The following is a 19,702-nucleotide window of genomic DNA, read 5'->3' on the forward strand; positions in this document are numbered from 1 at the left end:
TTCCAATAAAATGTGGTGTAAGGCAAGGATGCATGTTGTCACTGTACTTGTTCAACCTGTATGGTGAAACATGTTCAGAAAAGCAAATTTGGAAGAAGAGATTGTTGGTTTCAAAGTTGGTGGCTGAAATATAAACAACCTGTGCTATGCAGATAATACAATGCTCATCACCAGCAGCAAAGAAGATATGCTGAATCTACTGAGAAAAGTCAAAGCCAAAAGTCATAACTGAACATAAACAAGACGAAGATCATGAACACGGAAAATGATGAAGATTTTGAGCTTGAAGGTGATAAATAGAATAGAAGTGGTAAAGTACTTCAATCTCCTGGGCTGTTTTATAAAAACAAAGAAGCAACTAGCAAGGAGGAAATAGTCTGCAGAATAGCACTTGGTCACTCTTCAATGAAGGCGCTCAACAAAGTATTCAAAGGCAAGGAGGTAACACTCCAAACAAAGATCAGACTTGAACATGCACTAATTTTTTCATTGGTCAGTTATGGATGCAAAAGTTGGACACTAAGGGGGTAATAATCAAAAAAATAAATCGTCTAAAAAGTGTCATAAATGGCTACTTGGACGATCAAAAAGCCTGATCGTCCAAGTACCCATAACCAAAGATGGTTTTTAGACGTATCTAAAAACAGCTTAGGCCTTTCCCCTGCCTCTAGACGCACAGAGAGAAAAGAGATGTGTTTAGAGGAGGGGAAAGGGCGGGCAGTGGGCGGGAGGTGGGTCGACCTACACCTAGGCGTACAACAGGTACAACCAAAACAGTTACAGGTTGCCTAGTCGGCATTTAGACCTTTTTGACTTAGACATAGTCAAACCAAGTCTAAGTGCCGAAAAAGGGGCCGCTGAGCTGATGGCCGCTGGCGCGATCAGTTCAGCGGCCCGGCAACCAATCTTCCGCAACCATCGCAGCAGGAGAGATGCCTCATCTCCCCTACCATGATGCCATCACTCCTCTACCCAAACTGCCGTGACTCGCGGCAGGAGAGATGCCCTATCTCTCCTGCCGCGGGTCACAGCAGTTCCGGTAGAGGAGTAATGGCATCACGGTAGGGGAGATGAGGCATCTCTCCTGCCGCGATGCATCATCCCCCCCACACACATACAATATCGGGGCAAGAGGGAGCCCAAGCCCTCTTGCCCCGCGGCAGCCGCGACTCCCCTCCCCGACAACCTCGGGGCAAGAGGGAGCCCAAGCCCTCTTGCCTCACCGACTCCCCGCCGATATCGGGGCAAGAGGGAACCCAAGCCCTCTTGCCCCGCTGATATCAGGGCAAGAGGGAGCCCCCCGCCGAGAACGAGCAAGCCAGGAGGGAGCCGAAGCCCTCCTGGCCCCGGCGACCCCCCCCTACCCCCACCCCCCACTACATTAAGGGCAGGAGGGATCCCAGGCCCTCCTGCCCTCAATGAATCCCCCTCTCCCCAACGTCCGCCCCCCCCAACTGACCCACGACTCCCCGGCCGACCCCACGACCCCCCCACCCCCACCCCCCTTCCCCGTACCTCTTTAACGTTGGCCGGACAGACAGGTGCCAAACCCGTCCGGCAGGCAACCCACAGCAGAATGGGGCTGGATTGGCCCAGCTGTCCCAAGCCCTGCCTACAGGTGGGGCCTAAGGCGCCTGGGCCAATCAGAATAGGCTCTGTAGGCGGGGCTTTGGGACGGCTAGGCCAATCCGGCCCCATTCTGCTATGGGCTGCCAGACGGATGGATGGGTTTGGCACCCGTCTGTTCGGCCAACGTTAAAGAGGTATGGGGAAGGGGGGGCACGATTGCCTTGGGGCAAGAGGGCTTGGGCTCCCTCTTGCCCGATATCGGCGGGGAGTCGGGGAGTCGGCGGGGCAAGAGGGCTTGGGCGCCCTCTTGCCCCGAGGTTGTCGGGGGGGGGGGGTCGCGGCTGCCGCGGGGCAAGAGGGCTTGGGCTCCCTCTTGCCCCGATGTCGTCGGTGGGAGGGGATTGGCGGTATGACATGGCATGAGGGCTTGGCCACCCTCCTGCCTGGATCGTTGTGGGGGGGGAGATTCTGTAACCGGTGTTGTTTTTGACAGAATCCAGCTTTTAGGCGAAGGACTGGCTCCTCCTTCGCCTAAAAGCCCTTCTGTTGGACGTTTGGGGCTTAGGCGTTTTTTTGTTTCATTATGGCTAAAAAGTGTAGACGTCGTGTGGGTGTACTTTTAGACGTAGTGGTGATTGGGCGTTTAGGCAGAGGAAGGCCATAATCAAAACAAGGACGTTTGTTTTGGTTATGGACACTTTCCCTGCTTCTGGGTTGAACGTTTAAGGACTTAGGCCAAAAGGGGACTTAGACGCTTTTTTTGATTATGCCCCTCCGCTAAGGAAGCAAGACAGATAGAAAATTGACTCATTTGAGCATTGATGCTGGAGAAGGATTTTACATATACAATATTCAGTATCCAAACGAAACGTTTAACTCCTTTATTCTTCCTTTTAGGGCTTCAGATATGCCAATGGTTAGCCAAATGTTTTCTATGGCTATCAATATATTTGTGGCCATGGCATCCTCACTAGCCCCCATATTTTTTCTTTGTTTTTCTTAAGCAGCATACGGGCGAAACATGTCAAAATGACAGGTCCCTTCCCGATGTGAACAAGAGAATAACATTAAGAAACAAAGATAAGTTTTTAATGTTAAAAGTTTAAAGTTTATTATCTTTTATAAATGAGAAATTATAGATAGAGCACATAGCACCTTAAAGCTTAAGAAAAACAAAGAAAAAATATGGGGCTAGTGAGTAAGCCATGGCCACAAATATACTGGTAGCCATAGAAAACATTTGGCTAACCATTGGCATATCTGAAACCCTAAAAGAAAGAATAAAGGAGTTAAATGTTTTGTTTGGATTCTGAATATTGTGTATGAGGGATCATCTCACAGTATCTCACTACTATTGACTGCAGGATATACTACGGAGAAGGATTTTAGGCATGCTGTTGATCTCCAGAAGAACTAGCAAATCTATTCTGGAAGAGATCAAACCAGCTATGTCACTCGAAGCCCAAATGATTTGGTCACACCATCAGAAGAAAGAGATCACTGGAGAAGGATATCATGTTTGGGAAGATTAAAGGAACAGGCAAAGAGGGTGACCTGCAATCAGATGGCGGACACATTGAAAACAATCTTGGGGATTATGCTGGTGGACCTTTTTGGACTAGCACAACCGATTTCTTTTTAGATCCACAATTCATCAAGTTGCTTGTACTTAACACAAGTCAATGACCCCTAACAACAACAACAGAGATGGTGTTAGACTGAAAAGCCCAGGCTGTGTTTCTTTAGCTTTCAGCTGACTTAGTGCTCTCTCTGACTAGGGGGCATTTGCCCTACTTGCACTTCCCTAACACTATTCCTGCCATGTGTGACTGAAGTATTCTGTTAACTTGATTTTTCTATATAGCCAAGAGTCTGGACCAGGGAGAGGCCTCAATGGTGTGTGGGCTTTTTAAGCCCACAGATTTGCTGGAGGTCATTACAGTGTAACTGCAGGAATTGGAATTGGAACCCTTGCAACCATCTACCTTGCAGCGTTCCTTGCTGACCAATTCCAAGTCACCGTCCACATTTTTTTCAGTGCATCCTGAGATCGCTTCAATGCTTAAGGAGCATTGGGACTCTCCGGAGGTTTCGTTAAAAGGGGCCTGGGCCATTACTAAACTGTACCCCATGGCACTGGAGTTTCAGCAGCTCTTCTCTATGCCCAAGCTGGATTCCCTGGTTGCTCAAGTTACAAAATGTACTTCACTCTCTAGCAAAGGAGGAGTGATTTTGAAGGATGCACAAGATTGAAGAGTGGATCTGGTCCTCAAGATAGTTTGATGCCTTGGCTCTGGGTCTCAAAGCGGCAGCTTCAGTTAACTTTGTGGTGTGTGCTTGCCATAAGATGCACCAGGCCCTCTGTGCGGAGGAAGGTGCTCTGCCCCAAGTGATCCTTGCAGAGGTAGATTCTGTGGCAGATACTCTCTATGACAATTTATGTTTCAGGTCTACTCTATTTCCACCTGAAGAACACTATGGATTAGACCAATATTTCTTAAACTTGTACTGGGGGATCCCCAGCCAGTCAGGTTTTCAAGATATTCCTAATGAATATTTTATAGGCAGATTTCGCTCATGCATATTCATTAGGGATATCTTGAAAACCTGATTGGCTTGGGGGTCCCCAGGACAGGTTTAAGAATCACTGGATTAGACAATTGGTGTGAGATTCAGCCTCTAAGGCTACTTTGAGCAGACTGCCCTTTAAGGGGCCTGTGCTCTTTTGTTAAGGTTTGGACGACCTTTTGCCCAGTGCGACAGATCATTGGCCTAAGGCACTGCCAGACTGTAGACCACATGCTCCTGGTGGTTCCTGTAGGAGTTCCTTTTGAGGCTACTGAGGCTTTATGTCGCAAAGATCATTTCAAGGATCCAGACAGCAAAAAGTCTTTGTCCAATAGCAAAAATTCACTGTAAAGCCAGGCCAGAGATCCCCTGCATTGGAGGGAAACCTATGTAGTACTGGGAGGTCTGGAACAAATAAGATTGGACAAATGGGTTTTGGACATCATTCAAGAAGGTTGCAAGCTTGAATTTTGTTGTCCACTTTGGTAATTCTTTGTGGATTCTCCAGCGGGGAGACCAGAGAAAGTGGCCAAAATCCAAGAAAATGGTACAGAAACTGCTGGATATTCAGGTAAACCCAGACGCAAAAGAGGGCTCCAACAAATATTTTATATACTTTATTGTGCCCAAGAAAGACTCAAACGATTGCAGGCTGATTCTGGATCTAAAGTCAGCTAATGCAGCCCCCAAGTTCCGAATGGAAATGGTGCACTCGGTCATTGTCTCAGTAGCCCCGGGAAAGTTTCTAGCATCTCTGGATTTGATGGAAGCTTACCTAAATATTATCTCCCTCTGTAACTTTGAATTCTGGGAGAGAGGAGAGAAGAAGGATTGTTGGACATCTGGAGAAGAGAATGGGAGATGCAACAAAGAGGTAGAAAGGGGTGAGAGAGAGAAATCCTGCATTTGTGGAGGGGAGGGAGACATGCATGGAGAAGAAAGAAGGAGAAATTTTGGACACAGGGTGGAGAGCATGGAGAGATGGTGCATGGAGAGAGAGAAAGAAATGTTGCACATGATAATGGAGGGGAGGAAGGGAGAAATGCTGCATGGAAGGGAATAGAGAGGTTTGACCCAGGGCACAAGACAGGGAGAGAGAAAAAGACAGACAGACAGTAGACAGTGGAAAGAAACAGAAATGCTGGATATGGCAGTGGCAGAGATGGAAGATGGATGGTGAGTATGGAGAAAGAAGAAAACGTTAAATGGGCAGGAGACCCTGGCGAGCAAGTTAACAGAAGACAAATAGAAACCAAAGCCTGGGACCAACATGATTTGAATAATACCAGACAACAAAAGGTAGAAAAATTTTTTTATTTTCTATTTTGTGATTACATAGGTCAAATTTGAAATGTGTATGCTGCCAGAGCTGGTGTTAGACAGCAAGCGCGACCTAGGACCTAAAAGAGTTTTTTTGTTTATACCACAGTACCAGCATGGGGTTGGAGAGGTTGTAACACTATATAATATTAGTTTTCCACTAACCACTTGAATGCCTCCCAAGCTTCAAGCGCAGCTGCTGAAAGTGATTGCTTAAAATCTTCATCCTGCATAACGGACTTGATCTGTGGGCCTAGAAATATCCCTTTCTTCAAGTTTCAAGTTTATTATAATATTTGATATAATCGCAGTATCCAAATCCAATGCGATTTACAAAATTAAAAGTAGGTAAAATTAAAAAAAAAAAAATTACCAATAAACAGGGCATAGAGGAAAATTATGACGTAAAAACACTAAAGAAAACGAGGGGGAAAAAATGGATTAAATACAATTTAAAAATAAATGAAAGGGTGGGTAAAGATACAGAAGGTTAGGGGACAGTACCCACTTAATTTCTACTTAACAGTGTTCCTTGTCCAGATAAGTTCAAAGAAAGAAGTAATTTAATTAAGAAAGATCAGTTAAAGGCATCTCTAAACAGCCAGCTTTTTAGTAAGCCTTTGAATTTAGTAAGTAATTTTTCTTCTCTTATATTGAGAAGAAGAGAGTTCCAAATTTGGGGAGCTGTGACAGAAAAGATCATATCCCTCCTTGAGTAAATAATTTTCAGTTTTGCAGTGCTGATTTTTGGAAATTTCTTAACAAGATATTGAAAACCTGGCTTGTTTGCTTTACCCATGGCCTTTACCAGATTCTTCATCAACCCCAGCTTGATATGAAGAGGTGGAAGAAATATTTTATGAGGATCCACCAATGGTATAAATTTCACACTGCTTGTCCCTGGGTTATAGGTATCCCTCAGCTGCCAGACACACTTGACATAATGTTCAGTTGTCGATCTGCTATTCCACAAGCAAAGGAAACAGAAGTATTTAGTGAATCCTCCTTGCATTCCCATTAGCAGGCCAATGACCTTCAGATCACCACAGATGTTCCACTGGTGTGTTTTATAACTGATTGCTTCTAGTAAATTCTTCATATTCTCATAACTCCTTTAGATGAGCAGAATGGGCAATTGGTATACTTGGTTTGGAATTTCCATTGTGCAGTAACACTGCTTTCAAGCTTCTCTGTGAAGAATCAATGAAGAGGCGCCATTCATCTGGACAATGCACTTGTAACAAACTGTTGAAGAGCCCGTTGATGTCATGACAAAAGCAGAATGAGCCATTTATAGTGAAGAATGTTAAATTATGATTTCTTTTTCTGTAATGAGTTATATTAGCACCTTTTGCAAGCAAGTGCTTTTGCTTAAGCCTTGAAGCAAGAAGTTATGCTTTTTCTTTTGAAAGATTTAGATCACAAATAAGATCATTGAGCTCAGCTTGTGTAAAGGTCTCTGGTTCTGAATCTTCATCATTCACATCAGGATCAGATAATTCTGGATTGTGACCCACTGCTGCATCATCATCACATTCCTCGTCATGTTCCACAGAATCAAGTCCATCTTGTGGAGGTACAGGGACAGGCAGTGAGTCAACATGAGAAACAGGCCTAATAGCAGAATCCAGAGTAGGATATGCAATTTTGTGCTTAGTTTTAGCTGAGAATCCACTTGTGTTCACAAGGCAAAAGTAGCAATCTTTAATATGGTCTTGCGGTTCCCTCCATATCACTCCATATGACATCGCTGCCTTATGTCGATTGAGCCAGTCACGAAGTCTGTTGGAACAACTGGTACAGATGATATGTGGAGCCCAAGACTGATCCTGGTCACTCCAGTGGACAGCCAAAGTACAATTTGTATACCTTCTTCAGATCTACGGTAATTGGGTGATGCTGTGCTTTCGTCATGAATGAACCACAGACTTAACAGAAACTATCTGGATGATTAGAACAATGTCTTGGCATGATAAAGACTGATATTAATCACCGTAAATAAGGTCTGTAGCATAAAAACAAAGACAACTGTTGTTAACCCTCCTTATACGTTTATCCTATAAACGCATGATATATCACCCAATTAACGTTTATAATTATATATAATGAGCCTCATTACAAAAATGTGACATGCTAGTGAAAAACTAAACACAGATTTGAAATCAGCATGAAAAATACTACAAAACCCACCCAACATTAACTCTGATGAAAATGATGTGTTGACCTGTGTTATGATTTCTTTGTTTCCCCTTAATTTTAATATGTAATTTACTTTGAAATATTTTTATAAGCGTTTGTATCAAATTTTAAATAAACTTGAAACTTGCATTCTATTGTTAACTGCTTTGCTGTTTGTGGAATGAGGTATAGTATCAAACATTTTATGCCACTGCCACCCTTCTCTCCAGCTATCAGCAAAAGAGCAGAGCAACATAACCACTGCCTACTGCTTCTATTCTAAAAATAGGTAGCTGACAAGAGGGGAATGTATTCTGTTCTACAAGCTGTGGGGAACTGGTTGAGTGCATGGGGAGAAGGGGATGGTGGGGGGGGGGGGCGGGATGAAGTGTGTAAATGAAAGGAAGAAGGAGTTGAAGATAAGTGTGCTGGAAAGTGGTGGTTGGAGATGCTGGATGGGAACTGGAAAGAAGATGGGTGAGTGCATTGTGAGGAGATCTAGGGAGTGGGCAAATGTGTTTATAGGTTGAATGGAATTGGGGTGGTAAGTGTCTGCCTCAGGGGGAAAAAGTGTTAAAGCAGTTACCTGCAGGAGTTAGGCATGCAGAAATCTAAGGTGAGAATCCCTGATACAGGCCCTTTTAGAAAGCAACAGTAAAACATGCCTTTCATTCCTAGAAGACTTGGTGTAGCAGAGCACATTGAAGAAATGACTGTTAAGTACTGTATTTCTGAAACTGGAGGCATATTAGCAAAGTTTCAAGTTACAAATTTATTAAAAAATTTGTTATATCACCTAATCAGACTTCTAGGTGGTGAAGTTTATATAAGAGGTTATCCTACTAACCTGTGCATGAATTTCTTGCCTCGTCTGTTTTTTTAGGCTACCTGGTATATTTCACACGGCCCATGACGATGCATCGTGCAATTTCTCCTACAGAGCCTACTCCCAGGTAAATCTCTGAACCCTGATCAAAATCAGACCTGGACAGTAACTCTGTCACTGTGAACAAGGGTCAGAATAAAAACTGAAAGGTAATCTCTGGCATGAAAGGAAGCTACAGATTCACTGCCATGAAATTAATCTTTCTGTGGTACCTAAGGGATATTTGTAGGGAATTTTCTAATCCTTGGAAAAACAAAACGAAAAGCAAGGGCAGAGGGGTTTCAATATTTGTGGAAAAAAGGAACTTTTCTCTTACATTCCACAACAGATAGAGCTGATGGGTACTGTGCCTGAAAGTATAATAGATCTGTCCTTTGTATCTGATTTAAAATGACTGTAACTAGAATTGTTATAGTTTGTTTGCAGCTGAGTATTATTCTTAACATGAGTGTATGTTTACAAGGCAGAAAGTTTTAGTTTGATTCGTAAGACAGACTGAATGATTGCACCATCCACACTGAGCTCTTTTAAAGTTAACTGCAAGTCCATTTTAATTCAAACATTTTTATTGATGACATTTAGCAGATACAGGTCACACAATACAAGTAAAGCACCATACAAAATAATAAGCTACCATGATAGCCATGATAATAAGTTGTCATCAAACCATTTTATCTATATACCCCCTCCCTTCCCACTCTCAGCTACTACCCTCCCAAATCTCAGTCCTTAAACGCTGTCCGGGGAAGTGGGAGAATAGCTCAGCGAAAGCTGCGAAGGCATAATGTGTCCAAGGGCCTGGACTCTTATGACCTCCAGAAAATATCAGCTATCCCCTTCCCCAATCAAACTCACTGTAGCAGGAGTGTTCTAAAAGCATAGAGAACGAAGGTAAAGTTAAATTTCTCTGTTTTCTGATTGTTAGCTTGTCTGCATGTTTTGGATATGTGTAGAGCCTTTTAAATTTCAAAGTTCTTCACGTTGGTATGGGACTGTAGTTGTGCAATGACAGTTTGCTTTTGCTTATCCGATTGGGCTCTAGTGCATAAGCTGGGTGCAGGATGAAGTTTTGCTGAGAGGGGCTTAGTTTTGCATTTTGGGAGTCAGGAAGTACCGTAGGTAGACATGAAGTAACCCATTGTGGGGCCCTCACTATAAATTTAATCATTGCTGTATGTTTCAGTGTTCTACATTTTGGTGGTTTTACTATTGAGATGTTGGGGCAGGGTAGAGTGTTCTTTTAATTGTGGCATTTTAACTGGGGTGGCGTTTTGGAGAAGGTTTTAGATGATGGGTTAATATATTCTAGTAAGGCTGTAGGTTTGTCTTTTACAGTTCAGCAACAGTTATATCAACCCCCAAAACAAATGGCCAATCAGGGACTTCCTTAGTCTCCTGCCTAAGGAAGTCCCTGATTGGCTCAGATACCTCAGGCTCCTCCCCATGCATCACATGATGCATCAGGGAGGGGCTTAAGGCCCAGTGTCGTCGCAGGAGGTGTTTTCAGTACCTCCTGCTCCCAACTTCCAGGTACGGGGGCATGGGGTCCTGGAGGGGGGCATCTGGTGGCAGAAGAGAGTGGACATTCCTCTTGACATTTTTTCTTGGTTCCTGGGGGGGAGCGTGAGCGTCCAGTGGCATGAGGAAGCGAGCTTCCTTCCTGCCATTTTTTTTTGGTTCAGGGGGGTGGCGGTGGTTCTGGGGTGCCAGAACAGGGGTGGGGGGGCTTTCCCTGTCACTGCTGTTAAAGCTGTGCACAGGCATGGTAATAATAATAATAAACTTTATTTTTGTATACCGCCATACCAGTGAGTTCTAGGCGGTTTACATCAAGAAAAGCTGGACAATCAGCGAATCATATAGTGAGCATGGGCATTAGACTCCTACGCACTCATAAAGCTGCAGCTGCCAATTAAGCTTCTAGCTTTCACTCAAGGTGTGAAAAATAACATAAAAACATGGAAATGACACTAACGAAAAGTTGCCAAAGTAATTTTATTGTTTCTGTTTTTCTATCATGGACATCAAAAGGCTAGTTGCGTTAGTGGGAGGTCGTTATAGTTGCCAAAATGCTGGCCTTCTGATAACGAACTCAGCTCAATATTTCGCAACACTCCATTATATACCTTTGGCTCAGTATGACATCATCGGTTTGTCAGCCAATCAAAATTAACAAAGGTGGTGTTTAAAAGTTAGACAAAGAAAATTCCTCTACGTTTTAAAGTTTCAGAAATCATATTCATTTTGTTTACATTCATTTCTGAATATACATTAACATTTTATAACATATCCAATATTCCTTGTATCCTTGTCACAAAGGTATATTAAGAGAATCATTTGTTAAAAGGGTGCTGAAATATTCTCAGCCTGCTGAAATGTTCTCAGCCCTCTCCCTGAGCTGACAAGTTTCAAATTTCATTGATCTTCACACAGAAGCCTTATCCTGGAGGAGAAGGAGGGGCTGTTTTCCCCCCTTTCTATGCTAGAAACTGCTAATTATTTCCAGATGTTGTGCCCTTTGAATTTCTTTAGGTTGCAAATATATATATAATATGTTTTTTCAAAACCCATTCTTTTGTTCAATACACAGTCATACAAATAATCACTCCAGGGGCCCCTTTCATTCATTTATAATTTCACTCATATTTTAATGCATGCCATATCTCAGCTTGGGATACGCAATCCAATATGTTCTTCCTAGCCAGCCTAAAGCACATCTGGTATCAATTAGAACCACGTGGCTTAGAAGCGGGAAACCTGAACAAAGACAGAGACAGAAAATCACTGACACAAAATGGAGTCCAAAACACAAAAAGACATAGAAAGACAGAGAACAAAATGGAGTCCATGTATATCCTGATTTCCTTTATGATCTAGCGTAATAGCAAAGTACATAAAAAGAATATTATTATACTTTCCCTTAATATTAATCTGTAGTGTGTTTTTCTGGCCTTGACTACAGCCATAATCAGATTTTTATTCACCAGTTTTTCATACGCTTCTATTGGGCGTAGCCTTAACTAACACATATGCTTGTATCTAACTAGAATTACCCAGAATCATACGAAAACAGGCCCTTTTGTAGAAAAATTCCACAAAAATACTGCACTATCATGTCCTGACGTCTATTCCATTACCATCCCATAGACATCACCCCCTACTGGCCACGAGCCACTACTGCTCAATAGATACACCAAATTTACATGTCATAAATACAATACTAAAACAATTAAAATATGAATTTATCAAACAAATAGGTTTTCAAAGCTTTTCTAAAAGCATGATAAGATTGAGCTTGAGGAATTAGGATACTCCACCAGGTATTCATTTTACTAGCCTGGAATGCTAAAGTTTGATCAAAAAATCTTGTATAGCACAGAAGCCCTAACAGCAATGATAGGAGGCTGCTTTCCCTGTCACTGATGTTAAGGCTGTGTGCATGTCTCAATCGCTCACTGAGTGATTGAATCAGTTGGGTTTTCATGCAAACTTGATAGTGAATCAATTGCTGTTGGAGAATTGGCCAGAGAATCGGCCAACTACAATTGAATCACTATCTTTAGTGAATCTAGCCCTTAGTTTTTTTTATGCTTCTCCAAACTGATTCTTGGATGCCCATCAGCCCTTTGTATATATGTTTCAGTTTATACGGGAGCAGTTTCTGAGCTTCTTTGCAGCCTATGTTGGTGGTTAACATTACTGTTGAGTTAGTACTTGAGCAGAACCATTGGTTTGTGCCTGTTGTTTCAAGTGCCTCTACTTTATGTGTATTGGGTGACTCTCAGTGCTTGGATACTAACTGTAGGTGGAGCTAGAAATCCAGGGAAATACAGCAGAGGCAGAGTGAAAAATCCAGAGTGGATTTCTTCTGCAGCAGCACAGGCTATAGGGAAATAACCCATCAGTCTAGATCAGAGGTGCCCAATAGGTCGATCACGATCGACTGGTAGGTTGCCAAGGCAAAGTGAGTCATTCGCGGAGCCCATCCCAGGCTCCATGATAGACTCGCATTGCCTTCACAATCTACTGGGCTGATCAGCCTTCCTCTCCTCTACGTCAATTCTGCCGTCAGAGAGGAAGTTCCGTGCCAGCCAGGCAGCGATTGGCTGGCCCGGAACTTCCTCTCCGACGACAGAATTGACATCGGGGAGAGGAATGCTGGTTGGCCCAATGCAGGGAAGCAGGGAGAGCTTGGGGAGGTGGTGGCTTTGGGGCCTGTTCCCCGATGGTGGTGGCAGCTTGGGGGCCTGTTCCCTGATGGCGGTGGCACTGGCAGTGGCTTGGGGGAGGGCAGGGAGAAAGAAAGAAAGGGGGCAGGCAGGGAGACAGAAGGGAAAAAGGGAAACAGAAAGAAAGAAAGGGGACATGAAGAGAGAAAAAAAGAAAGAAAGGGCAGGGAGAGAGGAAGAAAAAGTTGGAGGAGGGAATAAGGTCTGGAGGAGAGGAAGCATACAGGCTGAAAGAAAGGAAGAAAGATTGGATGCACAATCAGAAGAAGAAAGTGCAACCAGAGACTCATGAAATCACCAGACAACAAAGGTAGGAAAATGATTTTATTTTCAATTTAGTGATCAAAATGTGTCCGTTTTGAGAATTTGTATCTGCTGTCTATATTTTGCAATATGGCCCCATTTTACTAAACCGCAATAGAGTTTTTTAGCGCAGGGAGCCTATGAGCGTCAAGAGCAGCGCTAGGCATTCAGTGCATCTCCCTGCTATCGTGGTTTAGTAAAAAGAGAGGGGGATATATTTGTCTATTTTTGTATGGTTGTTACTGAGGTGACAATGCATAGAGTCATCTGCCTGACCTCTTTGAAAAAACCCGGAATATAAATGATAAGAACATAAGAAGTTGCCTCCGCTGAGTCAGACCATAGGTCCATCCTGCCCAGCGGTCCGCTCCCGCGGCGGCCCATCAGGCCCATCGCCTGAGTAGTGGTCTATACCTATCTATACCCTTCAATCCCTTTTTCTTCTAGGAATCTATCCAAACCTTCTTTGAAACCATTTAATGTTTTGTTGTCTACAACAGCCTCTGGAAGCGCGTTCCATGTATCCACCACCCTCTGAGTGAAAAAGAACTTCCTAGCGTTTGTTCTAAACCTGTCCCCTTTCAATTTCTCCGAGTGCCCCCTTGTACTTGTGGTGCCCCTTAATTTGAAAAATCTGTCCCTGTCTACTTTTTCTATGCCCTTCAGGATCTTGAAGGTTTCTATCATGTCTCCTTTAAGTCTCCGCTTTTCTAGTGAGAAAAGTCCCAACTGCTTCAATCTGTCGGTATATGGCAGATTTTCCATTCCCTTTATCAGTTTAGTTGCTCTTCTCTGTACTCCCTCAAGTACTGCCATGTCCTTCTTGAGGTACGGCGACCAGTACTGGACACAGTACTCCAGATGCGGCCGCACCATTGCACGATACAGCGGCATGATGACTTCCTTCGTCCTGGTCGTAATACCCTTCTTAATGATACCCAACATTCTGTTTGCTTTCTTTGAGGCTGTGGCGCACTGCGCCGATGCCTTCAGTGTTGCGTCTACCATCACTCCCAGGTCTCTCTCCAGGTTACTGACCCCTAGCGGTGTTCCCCCCATTCTGTATGTGAACATCGGGTTCTTTTTCCCCACGTGCATGACCTTGCATTTCCCTATGTTGAAGCTCATTTGCCATTTTTCGGCCCACTTTTCCAGCTGCGTTAGATCCTTTTGGAGATCTTCGCAGTCTTCCCTGGTTTGAGCCCTGCTGTATAGTTTGGTGTCATCTGCAAATTTAATGACCTCACACTTGGTTCCCGCCTCTAGGTCGTTTATGTAAATATTGAACAGGAGCGGTCCTAGCACCGACCCCTGTGGAACTCCGCTCGTGACCCCTTTCCAGCCTGAGTAATGGCCCTTTACTCCAACCCTCTGCTTCCTGTTTGCCAGCCAGTTTCTGATCCATCGGTGGACCTCCCCTTGCACCCCGTGGTTCCATATCTTCTTAAGCAGTCTCTCGTGTGGTACCTTTAGAAGGCTTTTTGGAAGTCAAGGTAAATGATGTCTATAGATTCCCCTTTATCCACCTGGTTGTTCACCCCCTCAAAGAAGTACAATAAGTTGGTGAAGCATGACCTGCCCTTGCAGAAGCCATGTTGACTCGGTTTTAGCTGCCCATTTTTTTCGTTGTGTTCACAGATGCTGTGCTTTGTGTTTTTTTAAAATTTTATTGTTGGTAGATCATTTTGGTCATTTTAAAAGTAGCTCGCAAGCCCCAAAAGTGTGGGCACATCTGGTCTAGATTGTCTCACCTATATCCTGGAAAAGAGCTTACTAGGGTAAATAAATAATCTCTTTTTACATGTGATTTCATTTCACTTTATTAATTTGCATGCATATTCTTTAGACAAAAGATGAGCTTTTATAAGATTGTACAGAAAACTGATATGATGGAAAGACTATTTATGCATTTGTTTTATTCCTGATATCTAAAACTGGCCTTGAAAAAAGATGAAGCTGTGAGAAACGCTGCCCAAGTCTGTAAAGAATGCCACAGAGGTTTTGATAAAGTAATTTTCTTTGTTTTCATTCTGACCAGGAAAGGTGTCCAAATTGCACAAAAATTTCAAGGTAGGCACACAGAGATCAATACATCCATTTAGTTTTATAGTTAATATAAACCTTTCTTGGCCCCTCCTGCCTGCTTACTCATTGGATGGAGCAATGACAGTTCACAACCTCTCAGATACTTTCTCTGCCTCTTCTAGTCTCTCCACCCCTAATTACTTCTCCCATTTCTCTTATTTCTTAGACCTCCGACCATATTTACAGTTGTCCATATTTGGATACTTACTCCTCCCCTCACATGACATGCTTTTTGAACAATAACCCTTATGGTTAGTTATGCTGACACCTCTAATTGCTCACTTGACTGCAGGCATTGTGTTCATACAGTGTCCAATACTGTCCCAGGAATGCCCCCCTCCCTTCTGATTCTCACTGTTATGTGTACTCTGTGTTAATCAAATTCCCTCTACTGGAATTTGAGTTATTACTTTTTTTTTAAATTCTTTATTTATTAATTTTTATAATTTTTGACATTCACATCAGTCAAAAAAATGGAAAAAATACAATGCAAAGAAAATAAGCAATACAAAATCCAAATCATATATATCAGACAAATATTATATTACATGGTATAGTTAGTCCACAATCTATTTGTATGGAGACAGAGCTGAAAATTACTGAGATTTACCAAAGGAAAGAAAAGATAACAGGAAAACTATAGATGAGGCTTGAATACCCTCAAACTATTCCTCTCTGAGCTAATTAGAAGAGATTGAAATCATAGGCTAATTACTTAGCATCTTTAGACGAAATAAATTTAGATTACTGCCGTGGCTCATTGAAAATATATCTGTTCTCTTTATATACCAAAACACACTTGCATGGGTATCTCAGGACAAAGGTCGCCCCCAACTTCACATCCTGAGGTCGCAAAATAAGAGATTGTTTCCTTCTCTTCTGGGTAGGACTAGATACATCTGGATACATTCTTATATTATTTGATAAAAAGGGAACATCAGACACCCCAGAAACTTAACAAACCATGCTTTTAGACCACAAATGAAGAGAAATATACTATGCCGATATTCCTTCAAGCATATCTCATTAAATCTATTTACTATTGTGATACTGGGTGGATTCTAGATTGGTCTGGACTTACAAGAAAAGGGAAATTAGCAGGTAAAACCTAATTTCACCTTCCTTATTATCCCTCCAGAGCGGTCAGGACACTAAAGAGTACTTATTTGGTACATCATAAAGAGCAGGAACTCTTCCAACCTGCAGACAACACAAAGACCCCAAAATCAGAAGCATGTCTAGTCTGCACATCTAACCTACTGTATAGTGCCTTATAAAGAAATACAATGACACCAAAGTGGTTGCTTTGCAAATTGCTTGAAGAAGAATCGGTATTGGGGTTCAAGAAGGGATTGGATGATTTCCTGAAAGAAAAGGGGATAGAAGTGTATAGATAGAGGATTACTATACAGGTCCTGGACCTGATGGGCCGCTGCGTGAGCGGACTGCTGGGCATGATGGATCTCTGGTCTGACCCAGCAGAGTCATTACTTATGTTTTTATGTCCTTTGTTCTTCCTAAGAAGACACTTGACCTTGAGTCGAATGAGCCTTGAGGGAACTGGCCTGCATGCCAAAATTGGTTCCCAGTCACCATCTCAATTCAGTACTGCCTCCTCTTTCCTACAACCACCAAAAAGTACAGTGAGTCTGACTCCTTGAAGTCACTGGTTCTTGACAAGTTACATTTGAGTGACCGTCCACCATCCAACTAATGCCAATGACCACTAACATTGCTGTCAGTAGACTGCCTAAAGATTCATAAGAAAACCAACTGATTAAGGTGGAATGGAGTAACAACCTTAGGAAGAAAGGAAAGAACTGGCTTGAGAACCATTTTCTCTTCTGAAAAGGCTAAGAATGGCTTTCAACAGGACACAGCTTGTAACTCTGTCCTTCATACCAAACAGATAGCCACAAGAAAAATTGTCTACAAAGTGGAAACCTTCAGAGTGGCATTCTGCTGAGGTTCAAAAGAGCACTCACCAGTGCTGACAATATGATACAGGCAGTCCCCGGGTTAAGAACAAGTTAATATTTTTAAAGCTGTTCTTAAGTCAGATTTGTATGTAACTCAGAACTTGTAGATTTTAAGATTCTTGCTTCTTAACTCTGCTTCCAGATGACAATTGGGCCAACTGTCCTTACCAGTGTTTCCTCTAAGGTACAGCATGCACAACCACACACTTTTCTTAATATGTCCATGCATCATTCCTGAATCTGCCACAGGAGAAATGTAGGAGTCTATGCCACTGGAAATACAGTGAAATCAAATAAAGCCACAACCGCATTCTTAAGTTTGAGTTGTGCTTAAGTTGGGCATTTGTAACTCGGGGACCACCTGTACTAAGATCTCAGGATGGCATCACTGGATATCTAAGAGGCTTGAGCAATTTAACTCCCTTGGAGAACCCTTAAGACATCTGGATGAGCTCCCCTACACCAAACCTTTGTAACAGGCTACATCACCCCCCAAGGGGTGTGGGAAGAGGTTTGCTCAATATTGGGGGTGCTCAGGTACACACTACCTGTATATTGGCAGATTGCTCAGTGTGGTTTTAGCAGTCAAGAGCCACCTAAACCCTTCTGTATATTGACTCCTATGTTTTCCTAGGGCAGGGGTAGGCAATTCTGGTCCTCGAGAGCTGGAGCCAGGTCAGGTTGTCAGGATATCCACAATGAATATGTATGAGATGGATTTGCATGCACTGCCTCCTTGAGATGCAAATCTATCTCATGCCTATTTATTGTGGATATCCTGAAAACCTGACTTGACTCCGGCTCTCGAGGACTGGAATTGCCTACCCCTGTCCTAGGGTACGCTTTTTAATGTGTGTCTACTCCAGGATAATAGTATAAGTGCTTGCTCAAGAATGTGAGCTGCTGTTAAAAATTTCTTGTAAAATTATTCCCTAAATAACTACTTTGAGCACAATTATTATTATTATTTTTGGCAGGTCTTTGTCAGCTCTTTCTGCCTATCATAGCGGAATGATTACACCAATGAAGATCCGCTCAGAAACCCCAGGTAACCTGCGCTTGTACAGTGGGAGCCCCACCCGCAGTGAAAAGGAGCAGGTTTCCATCAGCTCTTTCTACTACAAGGAGAGGGTAGGTACTGTCCTTTCTCATCTCCTTTATTGGTCAGACTTATACCAATCAAGCTTTAGCATTAGTGAAGGGTACTGTCTATCCAAAAACACACAAAAAATATTTTTTTTAATTTAAAATTTGTTTAGTGCCTGAACTAATTTAAATTTGAAAAAGCCTTAAGAAACTGGTGACACTATAGGGGTTGTTATAAGTAGCAGAACGTGCAGAAATCATACACATAATGAAGGTAATTTTGTAACCAGTCACCCACGTTTCAGTGCCGCTTCTGAGTGTGAATATTCAGAATATCTGCATGCTTGCTGGTAAGAATACAGTTGCATTATAAATGTCAGTAAAACAGTTGAGCGCTATTCTTAAGGTGCACATAAGTGGTATAGAATGTAAATGCAAAGAGGGGCAAAAGACATTACGGCTACTTACATGAGCCTCTTACAAAATGTTGTAAGTTACATGCATCCTTGCCATATTTAGGTGCCTACAATTACACCAGGTCCATTGCTGGCATAAGTGAGGGTTCCTAGATTTTAGGCACCTTGATACCAGGTTACGCCAGTATTCCATAACAGCCATCTGTGAGCCCAGGTACTGAATGGCATCAGATTGCCTAAAAGGAGGCACCCACCACCTACATATTTTTCTTACCTTTATTATTGAACATGTTTCAAGTTTATTCAATTCTTGCCTTACCTCCAGCTCAGTAATCTTTCTAGGCAGTGTACAAAATTACAATTTAGAATTTGAAAAGAACTCCATTTACAAATAGGAAAGAAATAATAAAATAGTTAAAATAATAGTGTTTTGACACTGACCACTCAGAACCTACCCAGCAAACCTCTAAAAAAAAAAATTGATTTAATTATTAATAGCGTCATTAAAATATATGTACAAATGCAAAAGCTTTGACTCCTTGGGTCAATTTTGCTGTCTGCTGTTTATTCTCTTTTGATTTCTGTTGGTAGTGAAGTAGTGCCTTACAGTTTGTGCTGAGTAGGAGCGGGAAAGCTTTCTGTATTATTAGAAAATAGCTGAAATACTGTCCTTCCCCAGGTTAGAGTGCTGCCTGCACCTAGAGCCATCTCTGGTAACTTATTTAGTTTTATCTTTTTTCCCCTCTGCCATTTTTTCCTCCCGGATGATGATCTATTTTTGTTGAACTGATTAGAGCCTCATGTTTTGTAATATTAGAGTTCATGGGAGAAACTTGCCTCTTCATCTGGCCCTGAGCAGCACCTCCTTCGGCTCTGAGAAAGTCTGCTGATCTTCTTTTGCATCCTTTTCCCTTTCCCTCCCTGTTTTACCCCATCCAGTTATAGATTTACATTAAACCCTTTTACAATAGTTAAGCAGAAAAAAAATATAAACAAATATGTAGAAAATCATCATTATTTTAGATCAGAACTTCTTAAACTTGTCCTGGTGGCTCTCCCTGATCTATTGGGTTTTCAGGATAT

At 42.5% G+C, this 19,702-nt stretch overlaps 1 protein-coding gene across 5 annotated transcripts in view; it reads left to right on the top strand.

Annotated features, from left to right (window-relative positions):
• Positions 1-19,702, top strand: part of WDR59 (WD repeat domain 59) — a 256,257-nt gene that overhangs the window by 125,960 nt on the left and 110,595 nt on the right. For all 5 annotated transcript variants that reach the window (XM_033943868.1, XM_033943869.1, XM_033943871.1 and 2 more), the window contains exons 17-18: positions 8,519-8,588; positions 18,095-18,248. In XM_033943868.1, coding sequence (XP_033799759.1) covers positions 8,519-8,588; positions 18,095-18,248 — 224 coding nt within the window. The remainder of the gene's footprint in view (positions 1-8,518; positions 8,589-18,094; positions 18,249-19,702) is intronic.

Source organism: Geotrypetes seraphini, chromosome 4 (genome assembly GCF_902459505.1).
Source record: "Geotrypetes seraphini chromosome 4, aGeoSer1.1, whole genome shotgun sequence".
Taxonomy (NCBI): domain Eukaryota; kingdom Metazoa; phylum Chordata; class Amphibia; order Gymnophiona; family Dermophiidae; genus Geotrypetes; species Geotrypetes seraphini.